Genomic DNA, 26,616 nt, shown 5'->3' with positions numbered 1-26,616 from the left:
CCAGTGTCTTGCAGAGTACTTGGCACATGGTAGGCTCTAGATAAATGTTTGTTGAATTAATAATGATAATTAACATAATTGCCTACGAGGATCCCATATTGGGCTTTGACCCTCTGCTTATTCCACTTCATGCAGGGATAATGGAGCTAAATATGGCTCAGTAAAACCACCACAGATCAGTTCGTGCTCCCTGAGCACCTCCCAATGGGCAAGGCACCTGCAGTGGAGGGGAAGGATGAGTGTGAGGCCAGCCCTTGTGCTCAGGGAGCTTAGAATCTAGTGGGGAGGACAGGTGGTGAGCATAGGAAATGTTTTGTTAACAATAGGAGGTTTTAATAACCATTTGTGAGAGCAATAGAAGACACAGGAGGTACATTCATGGTTATTATTTCAGCTGGTGGCACGTTGTTACCTAACTTCTTCCTTGTTTTCCAAGTTCATTCTAGAAATTTTCTTAAACTTTTTAATAAGGAAACTTAAGTCTAGAGGCTTCACCAGATTCAATTCGATTTTTTTTTTCATGTGTACTTCCCTCAGCAGACACGTAACATCTGGTTGTCTCTCTGGAATTAGCAACCATCAATAATCATTGCTGGATCCATTATTTCATTAGGGGTTGTAAAATTGGTGATATGGTATTTATCATCTGGATACTCCTGTAAAGACAAACCTCCCCTCGTTGACTGGTTTTCCTGAGGTGTAGCTATTCAGAAAGGGAATATAAAGCTTGATGCTTAACCAGTTTTTAAAATAATAAGTTGTTTTTCTAGCATCATTCAGAGGTGACCAATGGAAGGCGTTAAGGCTTTTCAGTTTTTTTTATTTTTTATTTTTATTTTTTTAATTTTTATTTATTTATTTATTTGACAGAGAGAGACACAGCAAGAGAGGGAACACAAGCAGGGGGAGTGGCAGAGGGACAAGCAGGCTTCCCGCCGAGCAGGGAGCCCGATGCGGGGCTCGATCCCAGGACCCCGGGATCATGACCTGAGCCGAAGGCAGACGCCCAACGACTGAGCCACCCAGGCGCCCCTGGTTTTTTTTTATTTTTAAATAATCTCTACACCCAACGTGGGGCTCGAACTTACAACCCTGAGATCAAGAGTTGCACACTCTACCGACTGAGCTAGCCAGGTGCCCCGTTTTGGGCTTTTTAAAAACATCATTATGAAGTCATGATTTTGGGGTGCCTGGGTGGCTCAGTCGTTCAGCGTCTGCCTTCGGCTCAGGTCATGATCCCAGGGTCCTGGGATCGAGCCCCGCATCGGGCTCCCTGCTCAGCAGGAAGCCTGCTTCTCCCTCTCCCACCCCCCCTGCTTGTGTTCCCTCTCTCCCTGTGTCTCTCTCTGTCAAATAAATAAAATCTTTAAAAAAAAAAAAAGAAGTCATGGATTTTAACTTAGTCGGTGTGTGTAAGTCCATGTGGTTCTTACCCTTATGGATGCTTAGTCCCGTCTTTGGCCTGTGGGAGCCTCTTCAAGCTGGTCCTGAACTGTTTGATGTGACTTTACTGCTCTTTGCACGTTCCCTTGTATGTGATGATGTTTCAGGCTTGTCTTGTGCATTTCCTGCCCCAGACCTGGAATCAGGCACTTCTCCAATGAGGAAGGGCATGAATTTTTTAAAATAATTGGTCCAATTTCCGAACCACTTTGCAGGAGGGAATTATTATAATTTACACTCCCATCAGCAAAGCATGAAGACCATTTTCTCCATATACTCACCAATGTTGAGTGCTATTTAAAAAATCTTGGTGTTCATTTGATGGGCAGAGTAACTTATTCTAATTTGCATTTCTTAGATTCCTAGTGCTTTGGAATGTTTTGTTTTGTTTTTAATAATTTATTTGAGAGAGTGACAGAGAGCATGAGCTGGACGGGGGGTGGGGGGGTGGGTTGCAAGGGAGAGGGAGAAGCAGACTCCCTGCTGAGCAGGGAGCCCGAGGAGGACACAGGGCTCCATCCCAGGACCCTGAGATCATGACCCAAGCTGAAATTAGACCCTTAACCGACTAAGCCACCCAGGTGCCTTTAGAATGTTTTCTTATATTAATTTTTGCTTTGAGAACTCTTCATATGTTTTGACCATGTTACTTTTAGAATTTTAGTAGTTATTATGATTGATTTGTAACTATATATCAAGACTAGCAGTCCCTCTCCTGCCAATTGCTGGAAATAATTTTCCTAATGTATTGTTTGCCATTGAGAGTTGTTTACAGCTCCTATTTTATGTAGTCTTTTCCTTTACAAAGCATAGAATTTTCCAGGCCTCTCTTGTGAGGGCCTTACGGGACCAGAAAGCTGCAGCCTAGTGCTGATCACCAGGTATTAGTCGGCACACAAACACTGTGCTCCCCTTACCTGACTGCAGCTGTGTTCCTTGAGGCCAGAGACCTGCCTTGTACCACGAGGGTCAGGATCCTTTCTCACCCGACAGGCTTGCTCCGATTCTTTTTTTTTAAGATTTTATTTATTTGACAGAGACACAGCGAGAGAGGGAACACAAGCAGGGGGAGTGGGAGAGGGAGAAGCAGGGAGCCCGATGCGAGGCTCGATCCCAGGACCCCGGGACCATGACCCGAGCCGAAGGCAGACGCTTAACGACTGAGCCACCCAGGCGCGCCGCTTCTCCGATTCTTGTTCATGTCCAAGGTGCCTCTTACTTGAGCATCTTTGGGAGGGGAGTGAAGGACACTCTGAGCAGCTGCTCATCTGCACAGCCTGCGGGCCCCTAGGGCAGCGGGCAACCGAATGCCAGGTTCCCAGCAATTGGCAGCTGCGCTGTGGGGCTTCCCCATGCAGGGCAACCCCTCTCGAACCGTGGAGCCCCACAGGTTTGTGTCCTGTGATGAGGGGGCTCTCAGGGTCTGTTCAGAGAGAACCGCTGCGCTCATATGGCAGCGATTGGGCGACTGACAGATCAGACAGGGCACTTTGCCACTGCCAGTGGTCTGCATGAGAGAGATGCCCGCAAAGGCCTACACCAGGTGAGGGATGTTTGTGATGGCATGTAGTTCCTAAAAGATAAAAAACATCTCGAACATAATAAGGACAATAAAGGGCTCACATAGCCCTTAACTTTATACGTGCCAGGCACGGTTCCAAACGTGCTACATTTATTAACATGTGAATTTACTTCTCACAAGCCTGTGAGGCAGATAATGTTATTTTATACATTTTATACAAAAGTAGAGGCACTGCATGGGTAGACAGCTTGCCCGAGGACATAACACTTGGTGAGTGGGAGGGTAGAAATGGAGTGCGGGCAGCCTGACTCCAGACTCTGGGCTCTTGCCATGTCTCCATCCTGCCTGTACTTCAGAGGCCAGGGCCTTAAAGTTGTGTAGCTCTTCAACCTTCCCGGAGGGCACTGCATCCTGCTAAAGGCCTTGCATGGTAAAGAGCAGCCAGCTGATTTCACGAATGGGGAGGCGAAGGCCTGCAGAACAGAGTGACTTGCTCAGAGCCAAGTCTAGGATGCAGGGTTTTGTGCATTTGGTAACTGACACTCCTCTGGCACCAAAGTCCAACCCTTTGAACTTCTAGGAACAGAATTACCCTTAGATGCAAGCAAAGGGATAGCCTTTTCCCTTTCAGGGGGGCCAAAACCTTCCGGGTCTGGTGAACATGGGAGTTTTACTCAAGGCTCTTTCTGGGCATCCCTCTGACCTGGCAGCAGGCTCTTGAGGGCTGTGTGGGGGCCTTCTCTTGAGATCTTGTGGTCCGAACCCAGGCCTGGCCCCTTGTGGAAGTCGAATGCTTTGCCCTTGTGTGAGGAGTCGCAGACTGAGTTCCAGAAGCACCAGGACTGCTGGGTCAGAGGTTCTGGAAAGGTGGGGTGGAAATTGCCCCGCTGTCTTCTTACTCCTGGCCTAATGGCTCAGACCATATTTAGATGTCAGGAAGTATAACAATATGGTACATTTATCTTGGTGAATAATGGATGAGCCCAGGGAAGGTACTGTACTTTTCCTGGTGAATTATTTACCAGGAGCCCTCTAATTTCAGGGGTCTCCATTATAAATGGCCTGAATCTGGTATATAGAGAGCTCCTCCCCCTTCGCTACCTTCCCCAGGTCTCCCGCGCACAGGCAAGCTATAACTTTTCACATCTAGTCAAAGAGTGAGTAGCCCTGGGGCCCAAGCCAGGGACTGTCTGAGTTTGGAGTCCCTGAGGCTGCTGGGAGGGGTGAGGAGGACCTCCCTACTAGAGACACAGGGACAGACTTTCCAGGGGAACTTGGGGTAAATGTGGGGCCGGGCCCTGCTCTACAGGTGTGAGGACCCCATGCATGCCTCCATGTGTGTGCAGTCATCTGCTCTGGGTCTTTGTTTTTCTTGTCCCTTTCTGTGCGTCTCCATGACTCTCTGTTACTCTGTCTCTCCTTGTGTCTCTGCCCATGTATCTCTGCGTGTTCACCTCTTACCTTCTCCTCTGTCAGGGTCTGGGTTTCTCTCTATTCTCTCTGCCCATGTCTCTTCCTCTCTAAGTCAGCCATTTCCTGCTGTCTCTCTGTCAGTTGTTAGTCTCTGTCTGTCTGTCTGTCTCTGTCTCCTCTCTTTTTCTGTCTCTGTCAGTCTCCCTCCAGCTCCCTTCATCTCATCTCCCTGTCTCTCTCCATCAGTGTCTACTCGCCCCCCTTCCTTCTCTCCCTCCCCCCACCTCGCCTCCCTCTCTTCCTCTTTTTCCCCCACTCCTGCTCCCTCTCTCTCCCTCCGTGACTTTAGAGGTCTGTAAGAAGCACCTCCTGGAATGGAGGGACAGCCAGTTCCAGACTTAAGTGAAGCCAGATCCTGGTGCCTTCCAGACCCTGACTCAAAGATTGACAGAGTAGGCATGAAATAAACTTTTAGGTCTTTTGTCATTTTTTTGGCTATTCAATTCAGTTATTGCATCAGCCACTCTTAGGGGCTTTTTTTTCCCCCTTCAGCTATTTGTGTGTGCTTTATGTTTTATAATGTTTTCTCCCCAAAGTCGGTTATCCCTAGGCTTGAAGCATCTGGTGATGAGTTGCACGTTTTTGCTGCTTTTAAAAATAACTTACAAGGAATTGTTTCTATTATTCATCAGTTTGTGTTTTTTTCATCTGTGGTTATTGATTTGAGGATTGAAATACTCATTTTGCCATCTTTAGCCAGAATGCTTTCTTTAAACAGCTGATTAAAAAAAAATGACTTTTTTGGTTATTTTCCTTAAAAAATAAAGGAGCAAGTCATTAGTAGTGATTTGCAGTTAAGAGATTAAATAAAAGACTAAAATTGGGGCACCTGGGTGGCTCAGGGGTTAAGTGACGGACTTCAGCTCAGGTCATGATCCCAGAGTCCCGGGATCAAGTCCCACATCCGGCTCCCTGCTTGGCAGGGAGTTTGTTTCTCCCTCTGATCCTCTCCCCTCTCATGCTCTCTCTCACTCTCAAATAAATAAAATCTTTAAAGAAAGTTTATATTTTAAGCAGGAAAATGAGGTTTATAAGGAGTCTAGGAAGTATCTATGGTTTGATTTTAACTCAGCAGCTTTTAAACTGGCCTGCCTTCCACTTCCCCTCTGTCCATGGCTCCCCCTCACCTTGTAACATGAGGCCAGATCCCGTCACATCTGAGTAATATTTGAGCAGTATGTTCATGGCTGCAGGATTTGGTCCCCACTACAAAACAGTCTTCCCCTCCATCGTTTTTTCCAGCCCCGCATGCTAGCATAAGTGGCTAAGAGAACTTTTGATGGTGGGAGCAGATCTGTCTTCACAAGGAGGCAGTGGGCACTGTGGACAGCCCTGCCCCCACACCTGTCCCCAGCAGCCTAAAGCCCAGGAGGGCACCCTTGTCTCCTCAAGCCAGTGGTTCTTCCAAGCCTCCTCCCTCAGTCTGGATCTTTTGTGTCCCAGGTTGAGGCCTAAAGCCTTCAGCATCCCTTTCTCAGACTTGTCCCTCCCTGGAGAGATGGGTTGGTTTCCAGAAACAGCTGTTGGTCAGACAGGTGGAGAAGGAAAGGAAAGAAAAGAAGGCTGGGGGAGGGGCACTTTGTGGATGGTGTCTGCTTCTGACTCCTGGGCCCTGCCTTGTGCCCTGGCCCCGAGAGGACAGCCAGGCCGCAGTGTGTGTTGTCCAGCGGGGTCTCCTGCAGGCCGCCCAGGGGCACATTCGTTTCCTGCACATGTGTTAGGCATCGCCGCGTGTCACTGGCTGTGTGGCAAGTGTAGCCTGCTGCCGCAGGCCCTGAGTGGCTCGTGCTTTCCACATCACACATAGCAAAGCGATTTCCTCACATTCCCCACTCTTGTCTGCTCCGGGAAGTGGTTTGCAGAGCGCTTCTAAATATAAAAGTCTGAGACCGACTCTTTCTCTTATCCCTTTGAAACCAGCTGAAGTCCAGCCTCTTCAGGGACTTTCTGGGTTTACGGGGGAGAAGGGAGGGAGGCAGGAGAAGCAGGGGTCTGTGTGTGTTCCATCAGGCTCCAAGGACACCCAGCGGGCAGAGTGGGACCAGGTGCGGTGATAGAGGCCGGGGTGCTGGGGGCACACCGGGAGGAGGGTGCAGGCTTAAAGACCCATCTTCAAACTGTGGACAGCTATGTTTGGCCACTTACTTGTTTAAAAAAAAAAATCCACTTGCATCTTCCGTCCCCAAACCTAACAGCCTGTTCATCTACTGGGAGAACAGCAGGAGGTAGGAGATGGCCACAGGGAAGGATCTTCAAAACACAGCGCCAAATGGAACAAAGTAAGGAGCAGAGTGAGGGATAATGCAAGACCACTTACAGAAGTTAAAAGTACCCGCCCTGGAACCGATCACATTTTCCCAGAGCACATGCAGTGAAAAGCATTTACATTAAACACGATAGAAGGGTTGGGGGAGGGTGTGGATCAAAGGGAATGAGTGAAAGGAGAGAAGCAGCCAGCGTGGCATCGTGGAAAGAACGTAGGCGGACGCAGACGGGCAGACCCAGGGGCAGGACAGATCCAGGGGGTACTTCCAGACCCTGCCGTTTACTGGAAGAGCCTTGACTCCACTTTGCTCCTCGGGAAGATGAGACTGACCCGGGTGGGGGGTTCTTTAGGTTAGAAATAATGTGCCCGTGCTTGGGGCCGGCAAGAAGCCGGCAGTTAGAGGAACGAAGGCAGTGCCATCTAATGGAGCTTTCTGTGGGGACGGAATGATTTTATATCTGCACTCTCCGATATGGTGGTCTCAAGCTAGGTGTAGCCCCTGAGCACTTGAAATGAGCCGATCGATATGGAGGAGATTAACTTTCAATTTTATTTCGTTTTAATTAAGTTACATTTCAGGAGCCCCACGTGGCTAGTGGCTACCATATTGGACAGAGCAGGCCTAAGGGATAGTTCAACATCTTTATGGGTCAGGGAGGATTTTCTTTTCTTTTTTTTTTTTTTTAAAGATTTTATTATTTATTTATTTGAGAGAGAGAGAGAGAGCACAAGCCGGAGGAGCTGCAGAGGGAGAGGGAGAAGCAGACTCCCCGTGGAGCAGGGAGCCTGATGTGGGGCTCGATCCCAGGACCCCGGGATCATGACCTGAGCCAAAGGCAGACGCTTAACTGAGTCACCCCAGGTGCCCCAGGATTTTTTCACTGAAGTAGAGGCTGCTCCACCTAAAGGGCAGGGAATCGTGTCCTCCCTTCCACAGGGAATTTGGGGTGAACTGCTCTGGCCGCTCTGGTTGGGTCTGAGATCTGTGCTCACTGCCTTATTAGCCTCCCAGGGAGGAGGCAGAGGTGGGTAAAAAGAGCTCAGAAAGCAGAGTCTCCCAGAGTTTTCTGAGCCTGCCTTGAAAATTAATAAACTAAGGCCAGGCCTCCCCAGTTGCAAGGTGGTAGTCTCCAGGCTGTCATTTAGTTTGTTCCCTGCCTCCGCAGGAAAGACCACAGGATGCTCCCCAGGCTCATCTGGTGCTGTTCTCACTGTGCTGGAGCTCTTACCACTGCACCTGGGAGTCTAATGAGTGGTTGTGGAGCCTGCAGCCAGAGGCTGGGCTCTCTGTCCCCTCTGGAGCCCTGAGTGCCCTGACTGAGCACCCCTGAGGTCTTCCTGGGACTGAGCCCTGGCTCCTTTCTCAGTGCCCCAAGTCCAGCAGCTCTGTCGCTATGCCCAAAGTGTGATTTCCGCAGGCCTCTGACCGGGGTCTTTAGGGGACAGCTGGTTGCTGTCTGTCCTCTCTCCTTGGGGCAGAGAATGGATATGTCCCCAGGCAGGGAGGGTGGAGAGAACTCCTGGTGCTCCCTGGCAGGTCTGTTCCAGCAACCCCCCCCCCCTTTGTCCCATTCACCAAGCCTTTCGACTCCCCAGGCATCACCTTATCCAAGGACATTTTATTTTTTATTTATTTTTTTAAAAAGATTTATTATTTATTTGACAGAGACACAGCTAGAGAGGGAACACAAGCAGGGGGAGCGGGAGAGACAGAAGCAGGCTCCCCGCGGAGCAGGCAGGACCCTGGGATCATGACCTGAGCCGAAAGCAGACGCTTAACGACTGAGCCACCCAGGTGCCCCTCCAAGGACATTTTAATCTGGGGTCCCTGGTTCCCTAGCCCTTCTAGGGTTTTTTTACCTCCCTGAAAAGTATGTAGACTTTTGTGGGTCTATATGTAATGTGTATTTCATTTTGAATATTGTTGACTGTCCTAGGAATCCAAAAAAGAATCACTAAAATTGGTTCCAAGGCTGCCATTTTCCAGGAGAAGAAACTGAGACCCAGAGAAGAAAATTAGGTTGGCCAAGATTGGATAAAGGTAGCCCTAGGACAAGATTTCAGGTCAGACAGCTCTTCAGTGACTTCATTCCCCCATAAATGCTAGTGGGGTGTTCATGGTGCCCAGGCGCCGCAAGGGCCACAGCTGTACCCTCTTGGGCCCCAGTGTCTGCGCTGTCCTCAGGCTTACAGCCTAGCTTGGGCTGCAGCTCTCAGTCACGGCACAGATGGGACTCTCAGGGGTGTCACAGGCAGTGAGCTCTTAGTGCAAGTGTGTGGCCAAGGCAGAGGCTGGATCTCCTGGTGAGGGAGGATGTAAGCTCAGCCGTTGGAATGGGAGCAGTTTGTCAGAAAGTGGTGCTGGGTCTCTGCTTGCAACCCCCAGCTGCCTCCGACCTGCACACCTGCCATTTACAGCATCGCCCTTAATCCTCCTGGGCCCTGCCCTGCCTTTACCTTCCAGCGCTGGGGGCTGGGGGCTGGCGGCTGGGGTGGAGGAGGGGACTGAGCCCTTTGTTTCTGTAGCTGCCTTTGAGGCTCTTTGCAGCTAATCCAGTGCTAGGTCTTGGGGACTGTCCCGTTACATCCTCTTGTGTATTTAATTTTATAGGTAATAAATATGCCTGGGAAGGATTAGTGATTGGCTCGGGTCACTCTGCTTGTTAGCAGTTGTGTGGAGACTAGAACCCGGGTTTCACCCCTGCCGTGTTCCTTCGGCCTGATCACACTACCTCATGGGGCTGGGTGTTTAATTCATTGCTGCTTCCTTGAAGACATCACAGCCATTTAAGGGTTACCAAGGGTGAGAGATGCGTCCCAAGTAAGGCCCTCCCAGTCCCAGCAGAATACAGGCTGGTTCCGGGACCAAAGTTGTGGCCACTGGCTGGGGAGCATTGTAAGCCTCATTTGTGGGCATATTTGTCCCTCTGGCTTGGATGCCACATGATGCTGGACCCAGGGACCTGCTCCTGCCATCAGAGGGGCCTCCCAGGAGCGGGCAGGACAGGTTTGAGTTGTGGTTTTCATCTAAGGTAGATGAGTTGGCCGCTAGGTTGTTTCTGCCCTAATCTCTGGTGATTTTGTTCTGTTCCTCTAATCTGAATGTGGGAGCCTCTCCAGATATTTACAGTTAAATCCCAGGCTGGGTCCCTGGCTTTGCTCCTCCTGCGCTGCTCAGAACAAGGACTGTGATGGCTTGCCGAGGGCTGCGGGGCTCCCATCCATTAACCTGGGGCCTTTTGTAGACCCTGAAAAGACAGAAGAGGGTAGAAACTTTGTGGTCTGCCTCTGGGTCTCACAGTTTGCTGTGGTCGATTTTCAGTGACTCCCTGAATCCTTATGTTCTGGGCTTATCATCAGTCTGGGTTGCTGGTGCTAAAACCACATACAATATCTTGCTGGTATATACTGGTGGTAGAGAGGGACATTCCAGAACCCCAAATTCACAAATACCTCTGTGGCATTTGTGTTTCTGCTGACCTGGGTGAATAGGTGAGAGGTGGGGTAGCTGAGCTTGCTGTTCATCCATTTGACTTATACATGCAGCAGTTGACATTTGTTCTTCAACAAAATGACAAATGTGTATGAGCCATGGACCTTTGGAGTGGTTCAAGGGCAGGAGAAAGTTAGGCCAGTTAAATCCAGGAAGGCCAAGGGTCTGCAGTCCGTGTGTTGACCCCTTGGGGAGGATGTTGATGCAGGGATCCTGGTACCCCTGGGGCCTCTTGTTGGCGCCCTTAGAGTTTCTTGGATGGAGGAGACTTGTGAGGAGGGCTGTCCTCATGTGGGTGAGGGGGCCTGAGGCTGCTGTGTTTCCCGGACCATTTGTGCCTCTTAGGTTGAGGACTGCCTCTCTTGGCCTGTGTCCTGAGGCCGTTGCCCAGACAGGGCACAGGGTGTTGGCAAACCTGTTCCTTGGGGGTTTGTGTGCTTTAAGAGGAGCCGCCTCAGTCTAGGCTCTGGGGGCCACATGGGAGTAAGGATGGTCCCCCATAGGGACCCAGGCTCTGGAGCCAGAGACTGAGTCTTAGGTGTGGAGGAGCCGGCCACTTCTCATATGGTCACACATTACTGTGCAAAATGCCCATGTCAGGGCCAACCAGCGTCTTGGTAGCTCAGCCTGGTCCTGAGGCATGTGTCTGAAAGGTGGCATTTTCTTTAGTAAAAGGGAGAGAACATAGAATCAGCTGGTCAGGTTTGGCAGGTTCTGGGGCCTGCACAGGTCCTGGGGTGTTCTTCCTTGAGCAGGAGGACCAGCCCCCCTTTGAGATAGGTAGTTAAGTGGCCCAGATGGATGCTTGGACCAAAGTAGCTGAAATTACTTCAGAGCAAAAAAACTTCCTGCTGCTCTCTGCTCTCCATAAAATCATGTTTACACATATGTGTGTGCACACATGCATACGTAGACACACATGGGTCTGCTGGGCCTGGAGCCCAGAGAGCAGCAGCCAGGAGGGCGGGGGGAACGGAGTCGGTCGCTGCCCACACAGCCTTCCTCCGGGGGCTGGGGCCAGGGCGCAGGCAGAATGTCTGCGTAGAGATGGCTGTTGGGGGAGCCGAGGAAATGGCTTGGAAAATGTCCTTATTGGGTATTTGCAGCTCCAGCTTTGTTGGGGTTGACACCTGGTGTGGGCAGATGGTTCTGCCTGCCTGTCGTTGCAGGGAGGCTGCTTGAGGCCTCAGCCCCGTACCCTCCGCAACCCCGTGCTGCGCTGCGGGCTCTGTGTATGCGAACCCACTTAGCCTCACACGGCCTCAGGGGTAGGGGCGGGGTCCCCATTGCTCGGCGAGTGCAAGGGTGCGGGGAGGCCAGGCTAGGGTGGCACGGCTGGGAGGCCAGGGGCAGCCCCGGTGGGCAGCTCTGAAGTGGCTGCACGGTGCGGGCTGCCTCAGGTGCCACACCAGCCTTGTGTTCTCGGGGGCCTACGTGTAGGAGGCACGATGAACGGTGTGGTTGGACCGTGAATGAGGGGGCAGCTTTGGGAGGCCCCGACCAGTGTGCCACCGGAGAAGGCCTTCCCCAGACCACAGCCCTGGGGGCATCCTCAAGTCAGTGGTGGTACAGGGACAGGTATGTGCTGATGACTGCACCACCTTGGGGCAGGTACCACCTCAGTGCCCAAAAGCCTTCCGCCTCTCTGTCATTGCTGTCCTCCACGTCTTGTTGGGACCAGCGGAAGCTTCTGAAGAGTTCCTCACTGCCCAGCCCCTCCTTTCCTGGAGTCTGGCATTTCTGCCAGGGGACTCCTCGATCTGCCCCTGAGCCTTCTGCCCATTTTCCCCCCTAAGCAACACAACAGACCGAGCTCTCTTGCAAGCCATGCACTCTGGGCACGCCTCTGGTCACCTTCTCAGCAAATGTGGGTGCCACGGCCCTGGGCCAGCCTCCCAACAGCGGCTCGGAGCAGGGGCTGGGGGCTTGGAGAAGGCCCGGTGGCTGTACTCCCTGCCTTTTATAACATCTAAAGTCTGCCCCAGCCAAGCACTAACCAGGACCTGCTGTGAGCTGACGTCAGGACAGAGGGCCCCTCAGGGCCAGCTTTGATGTTTCCCAGGCCCTGTCGTGGGGGCGCAGGAGGCTCTGAGTGGCGGTCTGGGAATGCAGCATCTCTCACCACAGCGACAGAGCAGCTCTCACCCCAGGAGGGGATGCCGGAGGCTGAGCTGGGGTCCCTCTGAGTCATGCCATCTCTTCTTCCAGCTCAGATTTCTGTGGCCAATGGTCTGTGGTTCCTGCAAGCCTGTGGCCCCTTTCCCTCCATCCCACCCCCACCTGATCATTCCCCTCAAACTTATCTGTTGCGGAGGCTCCTGCCCGTCCAGGGTCTGGGAGTCGTCCTGGGCCTCTGGAGGGGGAGTTTCCTAATGTTCTTAACATGAGAGTCCTTGGGCAGGACGGGTGACAGTGGAGATCGGAACAGTAGCTACCGTTCCCTGGGTTAGCTCTGTCCAAGTCTCTTCACATGAGTTTCTGCGTTTGTGACTCATGACAACCCCATGAGAGAGGCAGAGGGAGCCGAGGCAGAGACCATCTGCATTCCTTGCCCAAGGTCAAACACCAAGTATGAGGGGCAGGAGTTGAGCCCCACCTGTCTGATTCCACACCCTTAACTAAGGTGCACGGACGAGACTCCTGGCTCCCCGGGTCTGGAGAAGCTGAGTGGGAAGTGGGGTGGTTCACCTACACTTTGACGGCAGGTTATCTCTCTTTGGCCTTTCACAAGCATCCTGGAGTTCAGGGTCGAGGGCCTCAAGAATTCGGTGAGTCACATTTGCAGAGGCCCACTGGGTGCTCAGCCTGAGTCTGCCCATCTGCCTCATGAGAGGTGGTCGGGAAGTGTTCCAGACGCCCCCGCCTTCACCAACTCTTGCCCCACACTTCCTCAAGGTTACCTCAGTCAGCCAGTTAGCTGAGTGCCTTTGTGTGTCTGCAGTGTCTGCAGGAGGTGTGTCTACCTCTCTCTGTGGCCACGGGAACTGAGCCCCATTGTGGGATCAGCCACTTCCAGGTTGGTTTTGAGTTCGTGGGTGGAGCTGGGAAGAGCATGGGGCTAGGAGTTGGCTTCCTTGGGTCATGGTCAAATGAGCTGGTTGATTTGGGGCAAATCCCTTAATTTCCCAGGACCTCAGTTTACCTATCGGGTCTACAAAGAGATTGTAGCGAGTTGCCCCGTGGGGGCAGGGCCACATTCCTGTGTAGTGATTGGAAGTGAGTGGGGGTTTGGGATGTCAGGGTGACCGGGAGTGTGCTTGGCAGCGCCCCGAGGACAGATTTCTTAACTTGCACAGTGGGTGGGATAGCCCAGCATCGAAGGCAATGGTCCCACCTGGAGAGCCAGCAGGGCCCCGCTGAGAAGTAATGGAGGTGGCTCTGGGCCCCTTCTGGCTCCATGACTGTCTTGTGGGCTGGCACCTCTGACAATGTTGGGAGATGGACCAACACTAAGGGTTGCCCCTCATCTGGGCCTCACTCTGAGAGGTCCGGGACTTGTCTAGATGCTGACTTTATGAGGAGGCTGGCTCTTAGGTCCTCAAGAACCAAACTCGACCGTCAGGGGCTTGGAACAGCACTCTTTGGGCCGCGATTAGCCTCCATTGGTTTGGATGGGGATGGCAGGACCCCATTAGCCTCCTCTTGCCCTTACCAGGCCCAGTTTGGTCAGAGGCAGAGCCTGCTTCTTCATGTAGCAGCCCCAGGAGGCCTATTTCTTCTTCCCGGAGGGGCTGCACATCCTCTTCTGTGTCGTCACCCACCCCTGGCAGGTGGGCCGGTGTTCTTGGCCCCGCAGCTCAGGGCCTCTGCAGGGCGCCCACGTGGGCCAGGAACAAAGCCCGGTGTGTTATTGCTGCTGTCACCATGCCACCTGCCCAGCCCTGCCCTCCACCTCCTCAACCCATCTGCTGCTCAGTACAGGTTTCTGACTTTCCCTTTGTTCCCACTGGCTCTGGTTCCACCCTTGGTTGCAGGACCCCCCTTCTCTGTGGGTGCCCCTGCGGCCCCAGCGGAGCTGAACTGTTGCAGTGCAGGAGGGGGAATGGATTCAGGTGAAAACCTGGAACCACTGGGCTCACCTCTCAACTTCGCCCAGAAAAGCCAGCCTCGGCCAGACATATTCTTAGCGATAGAGGGTAGGACGTGGGGGTGGCGCTGGCGTGCCTTTGGCAGTAGCCCCAGATCTAGAGAATATTGGTTTCTTCTGTGATGGGGTGGGTTTTCCCAGAGAAGACCCTGGGGGACGCTGGGCTGCAGAGCATCTGTGGGTGGAATTCAAAGCCACCTCTGATGCTGGACCCTCAGTGGGGCTGTGAGTGTGAGTAATCCTTCCAAGATTCTCTGCAGATCTTGACTTAACTCTGCTCAACATCCTGGTTTCTGAAGATTGACGGGGAGGGCTGCCTGCTAATGTCCCCTGCTCCTCAGCCCAGCGTCAGAACCCGTAGGTTTGAAGCTTCTTGTAGGGAGCCTCCCTGATGTCCCTACCCCTCACCCCAGCCCTTGGAACTCCCTCTCTTTCCCGGCTGCCTGCACCGTTCACTGGGCCCGAGCCTTTCTGTGTTCTGCGTAGTTGCCCTGTGCCCCCTACCAACTGGTGTGCGCTGCGTCTTTGTATCCTGCAGAGCACCCAGCGCAGTTTAAGAGTTTCTCAGTGGACACTTGGCAGTTGTGGTCTCATGATCCTTCTCTCCTGCGCTTCCTGGACACCCCCTTATTGTGCAGAGCCCCTTTCCTTCTCCTGTGCACAGGGTGATGAGTGACCTGTGTGAGGACGGTGGCTGTAGCTCCTCCTGACGGTGCTGCTCCCGTGTCCCCATCTGCAGGTGCCCAGGCAGCCGTTGTCTTCATCAAGGAGCCGTCCTCCCAGGATGCACTGCAGGGGCGCCGGGCACTGCTCCGCTGTGAGGCCGAGGCTCCAGGCCCAGTATATGTGTACTGGCTGCTGGATGGGGCCCCTGTCCGGGACACTGAGCGGCGTTTCGCGCAGGGCAGCAGCCTGAGCTTTGCCGCTGTGGACAGGCTGCAGGACTCTGGAGCCTTCCAGTGCGTGGCTCGGGACAACGCCACTGGAGAGGAGACCCGCAGTGCCAACGCCTCCTTCAACATCAAATGTGAGAACCGGGGGACTGCGCTCGCTCCCTGCTAGTTCCGCTGTTACTGAGCCCCGTGGGATCCCTCCTTTCCCTCAGCTTCTCCCATTTCCAGTTGAATGGGGCAGGCAGAAGGCAGTTGCGGTCCGTTCTTTCTGTGTGTGTGGAGAAGAGAAGTTTTATTCTTTCCAAAAGATTTTTTTTCCCCTTCAAGTCGAGGACCCTTGACCTGCTGGATGCTTTTGCAGATGGCAAGGGCAGCGAGGCAGCGTGGCCAAGCGTCAGGGTTGACCCGCTGCAGACTGGGTGGACGCTCTGTTTCTGGCCCCCCACCCCACGCCCTGTGTGCAGCCCTGGCCTCAGCTCTGCGGGGCTTCACTGCGCTGTCTCTTGGCTCCAGAGCCTGCAGGCCCACATCCTTTTCTGATTTTCTTCCTTCCCCTCTGCGCTCCCTACCCCCTTGCTCTGCTCTGCCCCGCCCCTCACTCTGCAACCATGGCCTCTGCTGCAGGGATTGAGACTGGTCCTGTGGTCCTGAAGCATCCAGCCTCAGAAGCTGAGATCCAGCCACAGACCCAGGTCACACTGCGCTGTCACATTGACGGGCATCCTCGGTAAGGAGCTAACTTTGAGGGCGGGAATGGAGACGGTTGTTCTAGACCGGTAGGGGTATCTCACCGAAACCCGGACTCTATTCAGAGGCACCTCGCTTCATTCCGTAACCACCCCTAGTGACCCGAGGAGGAGCAGCGTTGCGGCATGATCCTGCATTCTGGGAGCAGAGAGTTGTAGAAACTCAACCTAATTCTGCCCCGGAATTGTTGTGTGCCTTTGTGCAAGATGCTTCCCCTCCCAAGCTTCAGTTTCCCCATTTGTAAAGTGAGGGGTGTAGCCCTGACCCTTTGATTCTGTATCTTGTCCACCGGCCACCTGAGTACCCCCTGCCTCCCTGCTGCTGATCCCCTCGGCCCTGCAGGCCTACCTACCAGTGGTTCCGAGATGGGAGCCCCCTCTCCGATGGCCAGAGCAATCACACGGTCAGCAGCAAGGAGCGAAACCTGACTCTCCGGCCGGCCAGCCCAGAGCACAGTGGCCTCTACTCCTGCTGTGCCCAAAACGCCTTTGGCCAGACCTGCAGCAGCCAGAACTTCACCTTGAGCATTGCCGGTGAGGCCGGGGTGGGGATGGAGAAGGTGCAGCAGGGATGGGAGGGGCCTCCCCACTCTGCCTGCTCACATACCTGTGCTCCTCCCACCCCAAGACAAGAGCTTTGCCAGGGTAGTGCTGGCCCCTCAGGACATCGTAGTGGCAAGGAACGAGGAGGCCATGTTCCACTGTCAGTTCTCAGCCCAGCCACCCCCGAGCCTGCAGTGGGTCTTTGAAGATGAGACTCCCATCACTAACCGCAGCCGGTAAGGCATCTGGCAAGGGGCCTTCGAGTACGGTGGTTCGGGTGCATTCTCTAAAAGGATGGGATTAGTACTGCAGACATGCTAGTTCTCTACATGTATTACTTCAAGTTTCCAGCAGATGGCAGTAGAATGTCTTGCTGTTACAAAATGAGTTCCACAAAGGGAAGCCTCCAGGAAGGGCATCTTTTTCCAGTTCACACAACGGCACTGTATGAGCTAGTGGTGGCTCTCTTCTCTCCCCACTCCCCTCCTGCCTATATGGGTCTCCTGGGATGGGGAGTAGAGATTCAGTTTGGAGGGACACAGGGAACCTGGTGACCGTAGTCTGGATGGTAAGGTTACCTTACACACATGCATACACACACACACACACACACACACACACTTTTTGGAGGAGGCAAGCACTTCCAGAAGGTTCTGGGTGGTGCCAGCTCCTTTATCTGGACTTCTGTCCTTCCCCGTTTGAGAGCAGAGAGCACCTTTGTCGTGCCAAGCATAGCCTTGGTCCTTGGGGGTGTGGCTCCCTAGACTAGGGGATCCCACCTGGCTTCAGCCCTGAAGATATCATCAGTAGTTCATCTGGTGTAGCCGAGGAGCTTCTGGCTGCTGGGGCTGGGGGCCTTACTGGCAGGCTGGTGTTAACCCTGCAGGGAGGTGGCTCTCTGTCTCCACATTTGCACACTGTTGATGACTCACTGTCTCCCACTGACACTGTGGCTCACCTCACTGCCCCAGAACTGAGTCTCCTATAGGTGGAACACACCTGTGCACACTCGTGAATGTGTACACGCACGCACATGGACACACACACCCACACACCCCGACATGGGACGTGGGCTTCCTTCGCTCTGTCCTGTTCCTGGCTGATTCCTTCCTACACCTCTGACCTTTGCAGCATGGGGTTCCATCTCATTCCCTTCCAGAAGGAGGCCTGTGGGCCACTTCTTCCACATAGCACTCTCTTCTCTTCGCAGTCCCCCGCACCTCCGCAGAGCCACTGTGTTTGCCAACGGGTCCCTGCTGCTGACCCAGGTCCGGCCGCGCAACGCAGGGGTCTACCGCTGCATAGGCCATGGGCAGAGGGGCCCTCCCATCGTCCTTGAGGCCACACTTCACCTGGCAGGTGGGTCCCTGGGTCTCGGGTGCTGACGTGGGGGCTGCCTTCAACATTGTGGGCACGTAGGGAGTTAGGCTCCTGATTCCACTCAGAAAGCAGCTTGGCAGGCAGAGAGAGGAAGAGCATGCTGAGGGCAGGAAGAGGAGAGACAATGTTCTCGGGGTTTGTGCTACAAAGGGCCAAAGCTTGCTGTGGGAGACCATGAGGAACCCTGAGACCCGCAGTAATTGGGTGGTTGCCTTCTGCTCCCCTCCCTGCAGAGATTGAAGACATGCTACCACTTGAGCCACAGGTGTTCACAGCCGGCCGCGAGGAGCGTGTGGCCTGCTTGCCCCCACAGGGTCTGCCGGAGCCCCGTGTGTGGTGGGAGCATGCGGGAGTCCGGCTGCCCACCCACGGCAGAGTCTTCCAGCAGGGCCACGAGCTGGTGTTTGCTGGTACCGCCGAGAGTGATGCTGGTGTCTACACCTGCCACGCAGCCAACCTAGCTGGTCAGCGGCGACAGGATGTCAACATCACTGTGGCCAGTGAGCACCTGTGCCCCGAGGGGCGAGGCGAGGTAGAGGGGAGCCTGGGGCCCACGGCGAGGCCTTGGTCTCTGGGTGCGATGTGCAGAGGCTTGGTGCTCGCCTGAGGCCCTCTCAGCTCTGGTTTGTGCACGCTTGGGCCTCAGTCAACTGCTGGGAGGTGATATTGGGGTAGACTGTGAAGAGCCACGCACAGAAGTTGGGGTGACAGCCCACACAGAAAAACAGCCCTCTGGCTGCAGAGCAAGGGCAAGGGACTGGGATTCTAGAGACCCAGGTCCCACTCTTTCCCTAGTACATGGAGTGACGATATGTAGCAAGCCACCTGCTTTGCCAGGGCTCAGTTTCCTCATCCATAAAATGGAGCTAATAACCTACTACCTACCCTACAAGATAGAAAGATCAAATGTGCTTGCAGTCAGCTGGGAGGTCGACTGGTGGCTGGCCATTCCCTGGTGGCCTCATTCGCATGTCTCGAGGTTGACGGAGGATGGCTCTGTCGGGGTGCCTCAGGTGTCTCCCCCACGGCTGCTGCAGCAGGCCAGCTCAGGCCTCTTCACACAGTAGTGGAAGCCACAAGCCTTCTCAAGCCATCCACTCAGCAGTTGCCTGGCCTAACTTCCACTGGGTTCTGTGTTGGGCCAGGCCAGTCATGGGCCACCCAGACTCTAGGCAGGAGAGAAGTAGACTGTCTCCTGATGGGGAAAGTGGCAGCAACACAATGCAAAGAAACAAGGGATGGGAGAACCATTTATGACCATCTTTGCAAACAATCTGCCACCCCACATCAGACAAGAAGTCCTTGTAGGGTTTTGAGTCGGAGAGTGACAGTCTCAAAAGATCATTCTCCGCTGTTCTGAGAAGACTTCGCGAATGTTAGGGGCAGGAGTCAAGACAGGGAGTCCAGTTAGTAGATGACTGTAATCGCCCAGGGGAGGTGTGGGAGGGCCTGGAACAGAGTGGTAGCAGTGGAGGTGAGAGAGGTGGTCAAAGTCAGGATTTGGGGGGAGCTCAAGTAGATGGGGTTGGTGTAGGATGGATGTGACAGGGAGAGGGAAGTCAAGGCTAGGTTTTGGCTTCTGCTGTTGGCTGCATAGGGGCAGTATTTACTGAGACTGGAAAAACCGGGATGAGCTGGTTCCAGGGGAACTCACTTGTTCCTCTTTTGTACATATAAAGCTCAAGATGCCTGTTGGATCTCCAGTCGGAGATGCTGGTAGGCAGCTGGGTTTGCAGGTCTAAAGCTTGTGAAAGGGGAGAGGTCAGGAGTCAGGGTATAGGTTTGAGAATCATGCACTTCTATGGCATTGAAGGCCACGGATGGGCTGAGATCATTCAGGGAACGAGGATGGCTAACCCCAAACAGGGATCTGAGGACCAAGCCTTGGAGCGTTTTCAGTGTAATAAAAAGAGCAAGGGTTTTGGAGGCACATGGACCAGGGATTTGAATCCTATCTATCAGGTATTAGCACATCACCATTACTACTTTAAACCTCTGTCTTCTCCACTGTAAAATGGGTATAGGAATACAAATGTATGGGGATCATGTTCCAAAGGTTGTCCTCACTAAGGGGCCATTGTTGCACTTTTACTGGAGCAGATGGGCTTCTGAACTCGGGGTCGCGTGTGGGATTAGAGTTTTGAGGAATTGGATCCTTTGGTTTTGCAGACATGTTCCTCGGTCTTCTTTTCCCTCCCTGTCCCTCTAGCTGTGCCCACGTGGCTGAAGAAGCCCCAGGACAGCCAGCTGGAGGAGGGCAAGCCAGGCTACTTGCATTGCCTGACCCAGGCCACGCCAGAACCCACAGTCATCTGGTACAGAAACCAGATGCTCATCTCGGAGGTGAGAATGAGGCTTGCTCCTGGAGGAAGGGGGCAGAATCCCCTTCCAGGGCTCTCTCTGGGATCAGCTCCCTAGCAGTCCTTCCCCTGAAGCTCCCCTGAAGACGCTTGTGGGGCCGAGACCTCCCACAGTCCCATAACATGTGCCACAGGACTCGCGGTTCGAAGTCTCCACGAACGGCACCTTGCGTATCAACAACGTGGAGGTGTATGATGGCACATGGTACCGCTGTGTGAGCAGCACCCCAGCCGGCAGCATTGAGGCCCAAGCCCGTGTCCAGGTGCTGGGTGAGTGCCCGAGCGTGGGGAGAGCAAAGGGGAAGGAGCAGCAGGGGGCCCAGACCTTCAGGCCCGCCCCGGCCTATCGAGCCGCCGTGGTTCCTCCTCTTGCCACTCACCCACCCTCCCTCTGCTGAAACAGAAAAGCTCAAGTTCACACCACCACCCCGGCCGCAGCAATGCATGGAGTTTGACAAGGAGGCCACGGTGCCCTGCTCAGCCACGGGCCGAGAAAAGCCCACTATTAAGTGGATTCGGGCAGGTGGGTACCATGAGGGCATGGAGTGGGGGCAGGTCGGACAGTCCACTGGTCCTCATGTCTGAGGACCAGCCGAGGACCTGGCACCATGCCAGGAACTGTGGGAAAGGCAAGAAATGTGGGGCCGATTATAGACCCGGTAGGAAGAAAGGAGCCAGACACCAAGGAGGTCAGGTTATGGCATTAGACATCATGGGCGATGATTGAGGCAGCAAGTGATTGGCTTGGCCCGGATGGTGCTGTGAAGTCTTCCCTCTCCCTTCAAAATAGTCATCCTCGGGGACAGAAAGGTAACATGGGTTCCTTTAGAAAATTGGTGGGGGCACCTGGTGGGCTCAGGTGGTAGAGCACGCGACTCTTGATCTCGGGGTTGTGAGTTTGAGCCCTACATTGGGGGTAGAGTTGACTTAAAAATCCAATCTTTAGGGGCACCGGGTGGCTCAGTTGGTTGGACGTCCAACTCTTGGTTTTGCCTCGTGTCATGATCTTGGGGTCTTGCGATCGGGCTCTGAGCTGGGTGTGGAGCCTGCTTGGGATTCTCTCTCTCCCTCTCCCCCTCATCCCCCACCTGCATGCACATTCTTTCTCTCTCTAAAAAAAAAAAGAAGGAAAAAAAGACAATTTTTAAAAAATAAAAAGAAATTTGGGGGGGAAATGCATAATCCCACTATCCATCATCTTTGGGTGCGTGCCCCCTTCTTTTTCTATGTGTATCTTTCTGTTTGCACGTAGCAATTTTATTGAACATACAATTTTCACTTATTAAACTTACATGAGTAAGTCATGCTTACTATAGAAAAAGAAGATACAGTTAATTATGTAATTTTACATCCTTTTTTTCTTAACGTTATCAAGCATTTCCACATGAACATTGGTTTTGATGATTGTAATAATACTCTAATGATTGGATTCACTGTAATTTACTTAAATATTCCCTAAAGGTTGGAGATTTGGGTTGTTAACCATCCTCCCTCTCTCCCTCTCTGCCTTTCTCGCTCTCTCGTTTTATTGCTGCAATAAACATCTTTAAGCCAAAGTTTTTTCTGGATTTGGGTTTATTTCTTTTGGGAGAGATTCCCAGAAGTGGAATAATTACGTATGAAAGGGTATGCATGCTTTTGCAGCCCTTGCTGTAAATTGCCAAGTTGTCTGTCAAGGGTCTGGACCAGTTTTTACACTTCCGTGAGTAGTACAAGCGAGAGAGTAGGACTGCAGGTTTCATGGAGGAGGTGGGCTCTCTCCGCTCGGGTGGTCGGGGGCAGCTTTCTGTTGGAGCTGGAGCTCCAAATGGATCTGAAGCCTGGATGGCTAAGAGCAGGAAAGGATTCTAGGAGTGAGAAGTGACAGGCGGTGAGGATGAGAACGAGGCAAAGTCGGGGCCCCTTCGGAAGTCCGGTTTTGCAGGAGTGAGATGTTGTATAGGGCAGCGGAAGGAGGCGAGACTGAACGGTTGGAATGGGAGCAAGTAATGGGGAGTTCCCAGTGCCTGGTTCAGGAGTTGGGACTTTGTGGGTCGTCAGGAGCAACGAACTACACGTTTTTGAGTAGAGGCAGGTGACTGAGCACTCCGCTGGCCACCCCTGTGACTCGGGTCGAGCTTATAATTTTCCTCTGTCACCCCCACAGATGGGAGCAGCCTCCCAGAGTGGGTGACGGACAATGCTGGGACCCTGCACTTCTCCAGGGTGACCCGTGATGATGCCGGCAACTACACTTGCATCGCCTCCAATGGGCTGCAGGGCCAGATCCGTGCCCATGTCCAGCTTACCGTGGCAGGTGCGACCGTGGCAGGGCCCTGGGGCTGGGCTGGTGGGCCCCAGGGCGGGGGTGGGGGCAGCCCACAGCCTACCAGCCCCATGGCTCACTGCTCCCCGCCCCTTGTTGGGCTCTTCCCATCCAGTTTTCATCACCTTCAAGGTGGAACCAGAGCGCACGACTGTGTACCAGGGCCACACAGCCCTGCTGCGGTGTGAGGCCCAGGGAGACCCCAAGCCGCTCATTCAGTGGAAGGGCAAAGACCGCATCTTGGACCCCACCAAGCTGGGACCTAGGTAGGGCCATCTGCTTCCCTGGCCCACTGCACCTCTCCTACAGCCGGTCTTCCCAGGAGCTGGTGAGGTGGGCAGCGCTGTGGTTTCCCTCTTGGCAGAATGCACATCTTCCAGAATGGCTCCCTGGTGATCCATGACGTGGCCCCCGAGGACTCGGGCCGCTACACCTGCATCGCGGGCAATAGCTGTAACATCAAGCACACGGAGGCACCCCTCTATGTTGTGGGTATGTGCTGGGGAGCGGTGTCCTGCACAGGAAGTGCTGGGGCCAGACTTCTTTCTTATCTTTGTCTTCATCGGCCCCCTGTATACGGAAGACACTGAAATCATTTTTGTGTTGGGGGCTGGGGTTCAGCTGGGTCCCCTCCACCATGCGTGGCATAGTGTCAGGTTCCTTGCCGGGCTGTTGCTGATTTAACATTCTACAGCTGGTGTGCATGTGTGTGTGCGTGTTGGGGGGGCCTGGGGGTGGTGCTCTTGTCCTAAAATGTTTCTTCCCAGGTCTCCTGCGGCAGCCGCACATATCTCTGGGTGGGCAGGGAGGGGAGCAGGCCAGGGTGCAGCAGGGAAGGGTTCCTTTGCCCTGGAGGCCCAGAGAGGATGATGCATCAGGTAAAAGGCTCTGCCGAGAGTCATGGACTTGAGGTTCAGGTGTGGCCCTTGGAGGTGTTATTTCCTCTCCAGGGGCTTGGTTCTGCATCTGTAAGATGAGAGTGGTTTCAATGAGAAGTCCTCAAATTTGTGGTTTAGCAGCAGAACTGTTTTTCTAGACAGAATATTCTGTGGAACTTTGAATGGTAATAGCGAAGTGATAAGGCCCCTTGGTTGAAGCATTAGGTGTGGGCGAGAGTTCGGGGATCCTGGATGGTCTCTCCCACGGGCCTCTCTCCCTCAGTTTCCCTAATGATTCCTGGCTCCTCTTTCACCATGAGACCCTAGGCCATCGAGAGCCCCTAGACTAGAAGATCCTTTCCACAAACAATGTTTCTTGAAGAACTTGCTTGGTGTCAGGCAGTGTCTGGGGTCCTAAATCAGGAATTCCCAAATGCTGCTCTTCGGGGCCTGGTTCATGATACCAAGTCACTTAGGAAGCTTGTTAATGATAGTGTGGGTTTTTGTTAGCATCCTGACAGGTGTGTTTTTTTATGTGTGTCCCTAGCCTCAAATTCAGATGCACTCCAGCTTGGGAATCACTGGCCTCATGTCCTTCAGAACTCTCTGTGACCTTGGTGGGGCCCAAGGACCCACCCCTTGTTAAAGCCAGTGACAGTGGTGACCCTCCCTGGTTCTCTGGTTTGGTCAGGCCATCGAGTGTCTGGGAGGTAGTCTTCGGTATAGGATGGGAAGGGGTGGTAGCGAAGGAGGGGCTGGGTTTGCTTCACTGGCCCCTGGCCCAGACCCTTCTGTGTGTCTCTCAGACAAGCCGGTGCTGGAGGAGTCCGAGGGCCCGGGCAGCCCTCCCCCCTACAAGATGATCCAGACCATCGGGCTGTCCGTGGGTGCTGCTGTGGCCTACATCATTGCTGTGCTGGGCCTTATGTTCTACTGCAAGAAGCGTTGCAAGGCCAAGCGCCTGCAGAAGCAGCCTGAGGGCGAGGAGCCAGAGATGGAGTGTCTCAATGGTGAGAGGCAGTGGTGTGGAGGCGGGGCCGGTGTGCAGGCGCTTAGCGCCCCCTGGCGGCCACAGAGAGAGCTGTTGCGCTGGGGAGCCGGGGCTCTAGCAGAGCTGCCCCACCCCTAGCTGGAAGCCTGGAGTTGGCCCATTCCCAGGCCGTGGGGGCTGAGCAACCGGGCTCGAGACTTCCTCATTGGAGCCTCGGGGCCAGCTTCTATGTTGCCTGGCTGGCTCCTCCCTGTACCGCTCAACCACAAGTACAATTAGTACTCACATTCGTGTTTCTGTGGCACATCTGTCTCCCCCCATTCGTCTTTGAGTTCCCCCAGGGGCATTCGGTCGGTTTCCCTGCTCCTGCCCTTCTGCTCAGAGGCATTGCTGGGCTGCCCCTCTCCGTTTAGGCATTCAGGAGCAGAGCCTGGGTCTCCCTCATTGCGATTCACCTTTGTGCCCAGTTAGGGCTTTGCACAGAGGAGGCCCCATGCAAGCAGAGCCCCTTATATTGATGTAGTGTCCAGGGGCCGGCGGACCAGATGAGACTTGTGCACCTGGTTCCATTTCGGAGGTGGTAATCAGCTGCATCAATCAGTGGTTGTACTCTAAGGGATGCCTGTACCCCCTACTCCATCAGTTCACCAGTTGGACTGGCCTTTTTGTGTGGAACACCATGATTGGACCCACTTGACGGAAGTAGAGGTTTGGGGGAGAGAAGTGAGGTCCCCGTGGTGGCCAGAGTGTCTGGTCTCGTGTGGCTACCTCCCCCACCACCATGCCCCTTCTTCCCAGGCGGGCCTTTGCAGAATGGGCAGCCCTCCGCAGAGATCCAAGAGGAAGTGGCCCTGACCAGCTTGGGCTCCGGCCCTGCGGCCACCAACAAACGCCACAGCTCAACTGATAAGATGCACTTCCCGAGGACCAGCCTGCAGCCCATCACCACCCTGGGTATGCTGCCTTGGCCACAACTGTCATAGTTTAATGACAGGTCTGTCTGGAGGCTAGGTTAGGGCTGGTGGCTCTGACGTCCCTCAAACCCAGCACCTGGGAGCCGGGGGCGGGAAGCAGAGGGGAGATAAGTCCGCTGTGTCCCCAGCACCTGTATACGACTCACCGCCCCAGCTTTGGTCATTCGTGAGCATTATTTACTTGGCATTTCCTTCAGATTGGCTGCCTTTAAAAACAAAACAAAATTGACACAAGTGAGTGTTGTTCTAGGAAAAAATGTGAGAAATTATCGATTTGTGGTAGTTACATTTTTTCTGCATATACATTAAATTAATACATGTAACTATTAACGTGTTTATCGAGAGCCACCTAAAGTTCTCATAGAAGCCATCCTTTGGAAAATGCTGGATATTAATTCCAGCCTTTCGTTTTACTGTTGGAGACCATGAAGCCCAGGGTGGGGTGGGGAGTGATCTGCTCAGGGTCACCCAGCAGGTGGGTGGGGTGCAGCGAAGACTCCTCTCTGTGTGACACAGAGAGGCAAGGTACCCTCCCGAGTCAGGAGTGTCCCTGTTGGGGTGAGGGTAGCTGGCTGACCCCGACCTGTACCCACAGGGAAGAGTGAGTTTGGGGAGGTGTTCCTGGCGAAGGCACAGGGCTTGGAGGAGGGGGCGGCGGAGACCCTGGTGCTTGTGAAGAGCCTCCAGAGCCGAGACGAGCAACAGCAGCTGGACTTCCGGAGGGAGTTCGAGATGTTCGGGAAGCTGAACCATGCCAACGTGGTGCGGCTCCTGGGACTGTGCCGGGAAGCTGAACCCCACTACATGGTGCTGGAGTATGTGGACCTGGTATGCTGGGGGGACCTGGAGTCTCGGGCAGGGCAGTGCCCTGCCGGCAGGTGGGGGGTGCACCCTTGGGGCCCCGTCTCCCGTGGTCTCAGCCTGCCTGCTCTTGCCGCCTGGAGACGCTCAGCTTCCTGTCCCCGCTCGCTCTCTGACACCTGTTGTTCCTTGACCGGTGCTCCTGCCTTCCTGTCTGCCAGCCCCGTGTCTGGGGGCCAGTCCCCAGTTCTTCCCAGCTTCTCACTCTGCGCACCACACGGATGCATCCCAGGTCTTCTTCCTTGACTCGGGTTTTCTTTGGTTTGTCATTTTTCCTTCCCTGCAGGGCTCATCATCCCTTGAGAATAAACTCAGCAGACCCGGCTTTCCTTCCTCGAAATCCTTCCTGGCATCCCGTCCCATCTGGGGCCCCAGTGTTAGCCCCGGCACCAGCTTTCTCT

General features: G+C 53.9%; 1 protein-coding gene across 1 annotated transcript in view; it reads left to right on the top strand.

Annotated features, from left to right (window-relative positions):
* PTK7 (protein tyrosine kinase 7 (inactive)) overlaps window positions 1–26,616 on the top strand; it is a 61,300-nt gene that overhangs the window by 23,390 nt on the left and 11,294 nt on the right. Inside the window, exons 2-16 of the mRNA XM_021692048.1 lie at window positions 15,024–15,311; window positions 15,802–15,904; window positions 16,267–16,457; window positions 16,552–16,702; window positions 17,677–17,825; window positions 18,080–18,346; window positions 20,056–20,189; window positions 20,341–20,476; window positions 20,610–20,729; window positions 22,353–22,502; window positions 22,627–22,777; window positions 22,876–23,003; window positions 24,196–24,399; window positions 25,179–25,334; window positions 25,950–26,182. Coding sequence (XP_021547723.1) covers window positions 15,024–15,311; window positions 15,802–15,904; window positions 16,267–16,457; window positions 16,552–16,702; window positions 17,677–17,825; window positions 18,080–18,346; window positions 20,056–20,189; window positions 20,341–20,476; window positions 20,610–20,729; window positions 22,353–22,502; window positions 22,627–22,777; window positions 22,876–23,003; window positions 24,196–24,399; window positions 25,179–25,334; window positions 25,950–26,182 — 2,561 coding nt within the window. The remainder of the gene's footprint in view (window positions 1–15,023; window positions 15,312–15,801; window positions 15,905–16,266; window positions 16,458–16,551; window positions 16,703–17,676; window positions 17,826–18,079; window positions 18,347–20,055; window positions 20,190–20,340; window positions 20,477–20,609; window positions 20,730–22,352; window positions 22,503–22,626; window positions 22,778–22,875; window positions 23,004–24,195; window positions 24,400–25,178; window positions 25,335–25,949; window positions 26,183–26,616) is intronic.

The sequence above is a fragment of the Neomonachus schauinslandi genome, chromosome 8 (genome assembly GCF_002201575.2).
Source record: "Neomonachus schauinslandi chromosome 8, ASM220157v2, whole genome shotgun sequence".
NCBI classification, from domain to species: domain Eukaryota; kingdom Metazoa; phylum Chordata; class Mammalia; order Carnivora; family Phocidae; genus Neomonachus; species Neomonachus schauinslandi.
The sequence above is the reverse complement of the archived record's forward strand: the minus strand, read 5'-3'. Positions and strand labels throughout refer to the sequence as shown.